This window comes from Electrophorus electricus, chromosome 12 (assembly GCF_013358815.1).
Source record: "Electrophorus electricus isolate fEleEle1 chromosome 12, fEleEle1.pri, whole genome shotgun sequence".
Taxonomy (NCBI): Eukaryota; Metazoa; Chordata; class Actinopteri; order Gymnotiformes; family Gymnotidae; genus Electrophorus; species Electrophorus electricus.
In genome coordinates this window covers 12,300,050-12,310,359 of record NC_049546.1, presented here as the reverse complement: position 1 = coordinate 12,310,359, position 10,310 = coordinate 12,300,050, and the positions used below count along the sequence as shown (strand labels likewise).

The 10,310-nt window shown below is 40.9% G+C and overlaps 1 protein-coding gene across 1 annotated transcript; it reads right to left on the bottom strand.

The window, feature by feature from the left end:
• Positions 1–1,220: 1,220 nt before the first annotated feature.
• On the bottom strand, positions 1,221–9,011 carry hdx (highly divergent homeobox). Its single transcript, XM_027004877.2, has 11 exons — positions 8,929–9,011; positions 7,259–7,625; positions 6,823–6,969; positions 5,519–6,637; positions 4,927–4,977; positions 4,538–4,684; positions 4,065–4,266; positions 3,787–3,857; positions 3,579–3,680; positions 1,962–2,084; positions 1,221–1,555 (listed from the first exon to the last, which is right to left on the bottom strand). The coding sequence occupies exons 2-11, from the start codon at positions 7,406–7,408 to the stop codon at positions 1,412–1,414; spliced, it is 2,256 nt and encodes a 751-aa protein (XP_026860678.2). The 5' UTR covers positions 7,409–7,625; positions 8,929–9,011; the 3' UTR covers positions 1,221–1,411.
• Between the last annotated feature and the right edge of the window lie 1,299 nt (positions 9,012–10,310).

The window sequence follows — 10,310 nt, the reverse complement described above, 5'->3', positions numbered from 1 at the left end:
GATCCACAGATCCAACAAGAGTGGCTATCGTTCCTGGCTATAGAATCCTGTACATGGATGACATCTTGTACATGGATGACATTAAGATGTTTGCCAGACCAGAGGAGGATGGAAATGAGGAGGAACAGGGACCGTCATGAGAGGAAAAACCCCTGCACGGCATGTACCACCAGCAGATAGTGGAAGTGGCTGATATGGAGAAATTCTACCAATAGCTGGAAAAGGCTGGACTGAAAGACAGCACAGGAACAAGCGCTAAACACAAGATCACTAGAGGCTGAGATCTACCACACCAGGCAGGACCCGGGTGCAAGCAGTGCACCTTAAGATGCACCTTAGACAATCCAGCACATAACAGTGGGATACAAGATGCTAGCAGGCAGGGAATATATGGAAGGCTATAACCAAGTGGCTGGCATAGTGTACAGAAACATCTGTGCTGATTTCAGACTGTATGATTCTGTACTGCAGTACTCTTACCTGCTTACATCAGGTACACCTATACTGTAGGAGTATGATATGCCTTGAATAAGTAAGATCACCACAAGTAGTAAAGAAATCCAATTTTGAATTCAAGTGGGGTAGAAGTGAGGATACTCTCAAACTGGATTTGATTAGAAAGCTAAATAGATGAGGCTGGTATGAGCTTAATGTTCACAGTAGCATTAACACAGTTGAGCACCACCTTGACTTGAGCTCCCTGTTTTATTAATCCATGAATGCAGCTTTGCGGAGCACCATTTATTATGACTACTTTGAGATATTTTATGAATGTCTGTTAATACATAGGTTTCACTGGTACTAACTTATGAGAAAAAAACTCGACTAAAAGGAGCATGAACAAGTGTCATTTATAACATGGCAAATTAGAAGGGTTTTTCTGCCCTTTGAATGGGAATATGTTCTTTCCGTTTACCTGTGTGTGACTTGTACATGCCTTAGTTTGGGAGAAAAGAACACTTTGGAATTAGCTACAAAGTAATCCACATTCCACCTGTTAACTTATTGAAATTAAATAGAAAGAGCATGAGATATGTGACAATATATGACAATGGTTCTGCAAGGCTTGACACAGAGAATACTTAATTTTATATGGTACTTTTCTCTTAGTAAGTTAACTAATGACCACATTATTAACTATAAAGATAACTAATTACTATAGTTTTGGGACAAATGTGCATTAGACACAATCAATTATCTTATAAAAGTAAAGACACCTCTGCCAAGTTAGTTGTGTTTATTGACATGTGACTGGATTCACTCAACAATATAGTGTGATATGTGGTTAAAAAAACAAACAAAAAAAACCCCTTAAAATAAAAAAGGCTTTAGCAGGATCTTTTCAGTTACTGATAAGTTCCTACAGGCAATCTGAGGACTGGAGAGGAGGCACTCCCCTAGAGGCTAACAGTCATAATGGATCCATGTCCCCCTCCCCCTCTGATACAGAGGAGTCCTTCTCCATGGAGGTCATCTGGATGCTAGATTGCCCATCCGTTTCTGGGCTTGGTCCTAGGTCTTCTTCCACTTGCTGAGGTAGGTTAGCTAACAGCTCCTGCAGCAGATATGATCAATACGTTAACCAAGCAGTGCAAGCTTTTCTCAAACCATTTTGCATTTGGGTGTAGAGCAGGCTTGCCAGGCTCATGGTTTTGGGCAACCTCTTAGGCCGTGGCAAGAGGCAACCTCTTATGCCGTGCAAATTTAGAGGGATCACTTTCACAGTCTGAAAAGTCATGGGACATTTTAAAAATAAAATCCTAACTTGTTTTATATTTGCTAATCACTGTTGAGACATAGCATATATTGTTATAACTATGAGATATGTTTTGAATGAGCTTTGTAAGCAGTTTAACAATGGTGAATGCAGAAATGAATATCTCAGCCCAGTCTCACAGAAATCTCACCTCACCACTGTTGGCAGCCCTGACAGAGGCTCTGAACAGCAGCATTTTGCTCACCTGCTGTTTGTCTGAGTCATTGTTCTTTAGCGCCATCACTAGGCTTTGGGTGAAGGTCCTTAGTTCATGGTACTTCTGTTTTTGGTTCTGTAGCTCGCTCTCAAGATACTGGACTTCCTCATGCTGAAAGACAGAAGTGGCCTGATCAATTTTTTTTTAGATTTAAGTTTAAAATCTTCATGTGCATTCATGTCTTTTAAATAATTGCTGAATACATTTGGGCAAGAACAAGGATTTATATCATGACCATAGAAACAAAATTACCTATGCAAGCAAAAGTAAAATTATATGTAAGCAATACATTGCAAAAAAAACAAAAAAAAAAACAACGATGTACAAAATACTTTTTTTCTACAGTTACTCATAGTTCATTTTATTATGTAAGTGGCCAGTGTGAGTTTAATATTAATGCAACATGTAAATTAGACATGGTAAGTATATATTTACTTTGTGCTACAAAACATCATTCATTAATCCTTGTGCTACAACTTCACAATGCTACAGAAAATTCTAATTACTTTGAAATGATTATAACCTATATGCCAATAAATTTCATCCTTTAAAAGCAAGGCATATCTTTGCAAAGATTAGAACACAAGAGCTTTAACCAATATAAAAAGCAAGATATTAAAATGCAAAAGCAGCAAAAAGCATCTCACAGCCAGTCTACTCTGCCCAGCAAATTGGGCTCCTGGAAGTGATTTGTTCCCATCCCGATTTGTATGCAAAGCCGGAGGAACCCGTGCCCGAGAGGGAGCAAAGCAGAACACAGTGACCTCCCGAGCTCGTCAGCCAAGCAGAAACAGTTTCATTTAGAGAGAGGATTATAGCTGAGTGGCAGTGCACTGTTTCAGGCGTGACTAGCCATGCGTCACTATGGTGCCTGGGAGGGGTGGGCTATGTCTGTCGGGAAAAAAAAAACCTTAAAAAGGAAATCTGTGTGTAGTTAACAATCGGTTTTCCATGTAAAGATTTGCAGAGTCTGTGCCATGATCAGAAATGAGGATACGTTAGAGCTGTTCTGTTGTCAGCGCAGTTTCATGTATGTTTGATTCTTCGCTTTCACTGTGAGAAAGATTCTGCTTCATGTAAGTGCTTTTGAACTTTCTATCAATACTCACTTCACCTGGCAGGGATTTCTGAAATAAAAGTTACCTATCGCCATTATTTTTCAGAGCGGGCCTGGGAAGTTCTGGTGATAGGCAGCTGATGTTCCTGAATGCTTAGAACACTATAATATGTATGTTCCACCAACATTGATACTGTACACTAATAAACAAAAACAGCATGAACAGATTTGACTTTGATGAACTTACTATTATCTTAAATATTGTATGACAAGCACACCACCTACAAACCTTATAATTTACAGACTTTATGATGCATTTGCGGGACAAAACCCACAGTGAAACAAAGATAAATAGAAGCCCAGCACAAAGCAGCTGCAAAAATTAGTCCAAAGTACATCACTTTACTTGAGCGGTGCCTCAAGTAAAGCAAAGACTAACAGTATATAAAAACAAAATGTGCCTCAGCTAAACAAACAATCAAAACACTACCACTGTTTTGTCCAGGCACAAAAGAAAAAGTAGAAATAGAAACCTGCTTTGAACTTACTTTGTACTCTAAGAGACTATGCAACTGTTCCACGTCTGTGGCCACATCACCATCATCATCGTCGTCGTCGACAACGTCATCTTCATCAATTATTTCAATCTTCTGTGTAGATATTTCATGGTGGCATGAACAGGGGGAAAATTTTTTGAATTCATGCCACACTATGTATGTATGTGCAAGAGGGCAAAGAAAGCAAATACTGTCCTACCACATTTTCAGCAATGGTGGAACTATTTGAACAGTCATCATTCTCCTTTAGGAAAGAGTCACTGGCTCCATCTTTAAAGAAGAAAGGGAAAACATTGACTAAAACTCTGAAGTCAGAGTGAAAATAAAAAAATATAAAATATATATAAACTGATTTAAACACACACTAACAAGAAGTATCAACACGCCTGACATTATACAAAAAAATAAAAATAAATAAAAAGCGCTGTTACAATATTAACTCATAGCGCCATGCACTCAAAAAAGCATCCTCCCTACCCTCAGACAGACAGACGGATATGGCATCATTCTGCTCACTGTCCTCAGGAGGCTTGAGGGTCTTGGGCTCGTCCTCCTCAGGGGTCAGAGGTGATGGGGAATCAGTGCTGGCTACTTTTGTAAAGGTTGCAGGACCTCCTTTCGGAGGTGGAATTTCTATTCCCATCAGCCGATACTTCCTCCTGCGGTTTCCGATCCAGGTCTGCCAGAACAAGAGGACCAAGTATTGAATTACACAGTGCCCTTTTAATGGCACTGATGATGGCTGACACCGTTAACCTACTAACTTGTGGTACATAAAGCTGCTGGTGGCTAAGTTGACAATCTGTTGTTTCTGAAGATATGAAATGGCAATTAGATATTATTCAACAGCAAAATAGTAATAAAGTGAATTAAACTAGTAATAAACATCTCCATTCTTTCTGTCTGAAATACACAAATATCAGTTGGGTGTCTTAAGGAAGCCTATAGACCTTAACAATTTCACTGTCTACGTTGAGTTCGGTGGCTGCTGCAGAGATCTTCTCTCGGCACACGGACCCCAGACTAGTCATGCCGTTGTCCCAGTAGCGCTTCAGCGTGTGTAGGTCCACGTCAGTAAACTGGGTTCTATCCTGGAACTGCATCAAGAAAGCTTTCAGAAAGGACACTCCATCATGTCCTTTAAGTGGCAAACACTCATTTACATGTTTGCCATTTGTCAGACACTCTTATCCAGAGCTACTTACCCAGTATACATCACACAATGTATGCTAACCGGAAATAAAAAATACTAGCATTGTTAGCACCTTGCTCCACCTGCTCTACCAGGTGAGTTACAGCATATTCACCACAGGAACTGAGAAGACACTGAGGAACTTACTGTTCTTTTGCGGGAGTTGCTAAGAAGCCACGGAGCCGTCATGCTACTTGCCTTGCAAAAGACATATAAAAGTTTATGAGTATGTTCCAGTCAAACAGCAATCTAGCAATAATCTGCCTTTCTACTATATAATTTATGTAAACTATTGTTTTGAAACAAATTAGTTCAATGGTCTGCTGAGTGAATCCCCAATCTTAAAAGACATTATCAATAACCATAAGCACTTCAATCATAAACTAAATATTTCATTGGAGTACAAATGTTCCAGACCACTCACACTGAAGAGCATAATCAGAGATGCATGAGCTTTTATTTAGTTATAGATGTGTTAGGATATTTGCACGATCTATTCCTTTAAAGACCTCTTAGCACAGTCCACAACTTCACTAAGCTTTTGACTGAGTGAGCGTAGTCAAGCAGTTAAATGAAGTCAGCTGAAAGCCACTAAAATTATTCTCATACTACTTCACATGCATTACTTACTAATCTATCAGCACAAATGTGATTTGTTCCAAAGTGGAGTATTATATCATTATTCAACTAGCACCCATGCTAATAATAACAAGTGAACTGTTGGACTTCACTATAATACCTTTAGGTTAGGTGTTCTCGACGGAGAAGTCTGTGAGATGAGTTTGAATGGATAGCTGCTACGGGAGGCTGGACTGAGTAGTAAAGAGCTGTTGGTTTGGCAGCCTTTCTCTCCAAACTGGACAGAGTTTGGGGAATTAAGTGCCACAGCCGTCTGGCTCCTTGCAGTCACTGTGTACATGCCCCGGTTGTCAAGCAAGGAAGGTCCGCCTGCCAGGTCCCTGTTGCTTTCTACTGCACCACTGCCTGGGGACTTGCTGAGCTGAATTTGAGCACCCATGTTAGCCAGCTCCTCTTCCCTCGAATATTCGTCATTGGCGTCGCCTGTTTCCATGGCGATAGAAAACGTTTCCGACATGACAGGTGACCGTGGCTTGTTCAACCCTCGCTCCTGACTTGTTCCAGGAGGAGGCCGTTGCAAGCCTTCTGCCAGCCCGGCGATGGTGAACACCTGCTGGATCCGAACTCCACTCTCTGGGGTGCTGGCTGGGGGGTTGCGGTGCAGGGCCGGGGTTTGTTGGTGTGAGGTGGGCGGCCACGGCTGGTGCTGCGAGGCCCCATATTGCTTCACCCAGCCAGGAGGTACGGTGGCTGGGTCTCGGGGCGAGAACGACCTCCTCATCTGGCTGAATATCGGGGCTCCAGTTGTGGGCACATGGGGGGCTTTGAGTTGGAGGGCCGGTATGGCTGAGTGGAGGGGGGCCACATCAGGTTGCATCGCTGGTCGTGGGTGAGGACCCTGCTCAGCCTCGAGGTGCAGGGGTGTGGCCTTCGCCCCAGCCCTGCCATGGGAGGAGGAATCTAGGCGGCTGGTGCCACGCGGGAGAGAGTATGTGCCTGTCACTATGACATCACTGGTACTGTTGGCACCACTTCCGCTGCTGAGGGGTGAGAGGGAAGACGGAGAGGAGGAGGAGGAAGGGCAGGAGGCCGGTGGTGGGAGGAGGTGCGCTGCAGCCGGAGCACGCTGAACACCTCGCACAGCAGCCATCTCCGCTGTCAACACTGAACCTGCCACCAGGGACCCACCAGCTGCAGCTAGGCTATGGTTAGACACACCAGCCACTCCATTCTTATCTGCTTTGGAGGCCAGCTTTCTCCTTTTGTTGCCAACCCATGTCTGAAATGACACACATGGAAAACCATCAAAACACAATCACCTTTAAGACACTGCAATCTAGCGCATGACAGGAGGGAACATATGAGTTATTTTGCAGTCACAAGCAGTTTCAAAGTCTCTGCAATTGAAAAAGTTAAGAGCTAAAGTTATAATCTCTATTGTCCATTGAATAAGCAGACGCTTACCCTGACCACGCTGAAGTCCAGCTTGGTCTCCTGAGCACACTGCAGGATGAGTTGGAAGCAGCTCTTGCTCTGATTGGTCATTCCATTATCATAGTACCGCTCCAGGATGCGCTGCTGTTCAGGAGTAAACACTGATCGCAGATTCATCTGAGCAAAAGGGGACCATATTAAACAATGATACTAAAACCCTTTTACAGAGGTGTATCTGTAACACGGCTCATCAGATTTGCCTAAAATACTGCATTTCACTTCTACAATCTAAAAGGACCCATTAACTTCACCACTTTCCATCTTCCACACTATTCTGAATAGCCAAATCTCATTCATAGTTATGGTTGACAGACACTAATGGACTCTTTGAATCACTGTAGACCTAAGAACACTTTGTCCACATGAGTTTTACACAGGGATTTCGGTATTCCTTTGCCATACTCACAGTGTGCACACTCCGCTTCTCCTGCCATGTTTCCATGCTTCTGGCAAGCAAGCGAGGAGAGGCGAGGTGAGATCCAGGCGTCCGGGCGACTAATGGCGTGCTTGGAAGTGTTTTCTCTGTGTGCAACCTCTTGGCCAAGCCATTCAGCATGTGCGATGCCACAGATTAACTCCCATTTATTTCCTTAATGTTTTTTAACATATGAATGCCAAGTAACAATTTGGCAATATTGTGTAATCTAGCATTTTGTAGTGCTCTCTGCAGATAAGAGTTTCTCACACTGTGGCATTGTCTCACACTGGGTGGTACAGAGTTGACTTACTGTCTCTCAAGGAGTTGGCCACACGAGGAGTTGGCCACACTGAGCCTGTGACACAAGAGGAAAGGACAGTAACTGCATGCTTGTGAAATGTTTATCACTGGTTAAAACAGTGTTCTGCCCGTCTAATTAATGTACAACCTCACAGTTACTTAGGAGTGGAACAGTGAAGACAAAAGTAAAAAAACCCAACTTTTTCAGTTGTTATTCTTCTAAACCCATCTTACTTTACAAAATTTACAACCAAAATTGAAGATTTTCTAACAGTGGTGGCTTCTGTTCCAAATGAACTTTCATCTTCAAACTTAACTCTTGACATAATGGCTTAATTTATTCATTTACTTAATATATAAATATATGCTTTGGTCATGTGTATACTTGTTTCTTTGACCCACGATGCACATTCAAAACGTATATTATAAAGTAAAGCATCCCAAACACTACAATTGAGATATATATATAGAGAGAGAGAGTAAAAAAAACACACAGGCACGCGAGTTGCAGGAACAATGTTAGGCCTTGCGCATCCCATAGATAAATCTTGTTTATTGTAACACCAGTGTTAATGTTTAAATTGAATTGAATATGCTCTCATGGTAACAAGTTAACGTGACCGATATGCTAGTTCATACGGTAGTGTGCTGTTTAGCCGAAATGCTAAAAACATTCTATCACAGCACAGGCGTCGGCGAACTATTTGTCGAAACGTCCCTCAGCACTTTAAAAATCTAGTCCGCCGATCGCTTGGCTGGATTTGTTCTTCCATAAGGTAACTAATTTGGTAGGTTTGCAGAAAAAAACACTTTTATGCTTTTGCCGTCCGCGTTAGTAGCTCTAATGTTGGGTTTGAACATTCGATTAAGAAGCCTAATGAGGAGAGAGGTATCGCAAGGGTTATTCATTTCTTTCCTCCTTTTGGAAAACCCTCAGTGCGCATGGCTAGTGTATGAAATAATGATTACATATCAAATAGAATTGATGGGGAAAACGCGTATCCACCCTCCCAGTTCACCGCAAGGGTAAAACTGGCCACCGGAATCACAATTCTGAATGGAAAACCCTAACGCAACTTTCACTATTAAATTAGACAAGCCAGCAAAACACTAACGAGAGGTTACATCGCGACAAAGCAATAGGATTTGAAGAAGCAGACAATTGCGCATTTCAATAGACTGCTAGCCAGGCCCACGAGACCATGCGCGAGCCAAATCGAGCAGGCTAAACTTTTCTTTTATTTGCAATGCTTGCAACCCAATGCTGGTCAAAATACATGACCCAGGTTATTTATGGGAGTCTCGTAGTGTCGTCGAAAGCATATAAAATCGTGGAGCGTATTAAATATTATAGATACCTTTTTGTTGACAAATCAACTGCCGCTCGAATTCAGCAGATTTTTTCACGAGTCCCTTCGCCAGACAATGAAATCAAAACGTCCGATCATCAATTCTAATCATGATCGTGACGTAGGAGTAGACAGGAGCCAATGAATGGTCGAGATCCGGCCTGTGACATGTGCAACCGACTGAAAACTGAGCACTCTTGTCCCGCCCATCATTGACTTTGTGGGGAGACAAGGAGGGTAAGAGGGAGGGAGGTCATTGCTAAAAGAAGCAAAGATCTCAATTCCAGATCGTTGACGAGAAATAATAGAATACAGTGTGGTAAATTAATGTCCTTGCGAAAGAAAATAAATATGAAAGGTATATAAAGAATGTAAATGGAGAGAAATTTATCCCTTTCTGTAATCCGAAAAGTAATACAAAAGGTTATCAGATTTCCTCAGTGTCCTATTCCTATTATAATAATGAATTATAATAAATTATGCTTTAAATAAGTATTATTTTATTATTTACCACAATTACCAGACCTGACATGCATGTTGCTATTATTATTATTATTATTATTATTATTATTATTATTATTATTATTATTAACTATTATTAACCTTTCTCTTTTCCCAAGTCTTAAAAAGTAAACGCATCATTCTACATTTACCTTATTGGAGCACTTTTGTTCCTTTTATTAGAATTCTTCAAAACATCTAAATAATTTTACCTCCCATCTGAGTTCAAGAACCTCAAAAAAGAATGGGAACATGACTTTTTTAGTGAAAACTTTATATAACTCTAGGTCTTATGAATAATGTGTGAGGACCTGGATAATAGAGCATGCTGGCCTTCTGACGCTTAGCTACTTTAAGAAATGTATATTACCGTTACATGTCTTATAGAATAATTTATTTTACAAGCCACATATTTTTACTATAAAATATTCCATATATACAAGTAAAATATTTAAATTGTTGTATGCTAATTCCCCAACTCATTAAACCCTTACCTTTTAAACAGTGCGAGAACCAGACAGAAAAGCACAAAAAAGAGAAATCGATCCTCAGTACATAGTATCCACAGCAGGGGTCGCTGTCCGAGCTCTAAAGCATGTGTAGTAGCCTGGTTAAGAAGTATACTCTTTCTTTATTGGGGATGCAACGAAATACTTACAAAACCCTTTTTTAAGGATTACTCTTTAATAATGTGGCTATTGGAAAATACTGATTAACAGCATTTGCTGGATACTAATAGAGCATTTTAAACTATCCACAGACTATCTTTCAGAACTTTCATGTGATTTTGTGTCACACAAATTTGACGTTATTCTATACACTTGAACCGAGTGAGTAAAACAGTAGTTCAGTGATACAAAATATTTAGATTTATATAGCTATTGTATATT

Bases quoted from the DNA above. Each gene is read 5' to 3' on its own strand.
- hdx (XM_027004877.2), bottom strand. From the start codon at position 7,408: ATGCTGAATGGCTTGGCCAAGAGGTTGCACACAGAGAAAACACTTCCA. The intron at 6,638-6,822 runs GTAAGCGTCTGC...GTGTCATTTCAG, and splicing joins TGGACTTCAGCGTGGTCAGG to ACATGGGTTGGCAACAAAAG. The intron at 4,978-5,518 runs GTATTATAGTGA...GTCTTTTGCAAG, and splicing joins CGAGAACACCTAACCTAAAG to GCAAGTAGCATGACGGCTCC.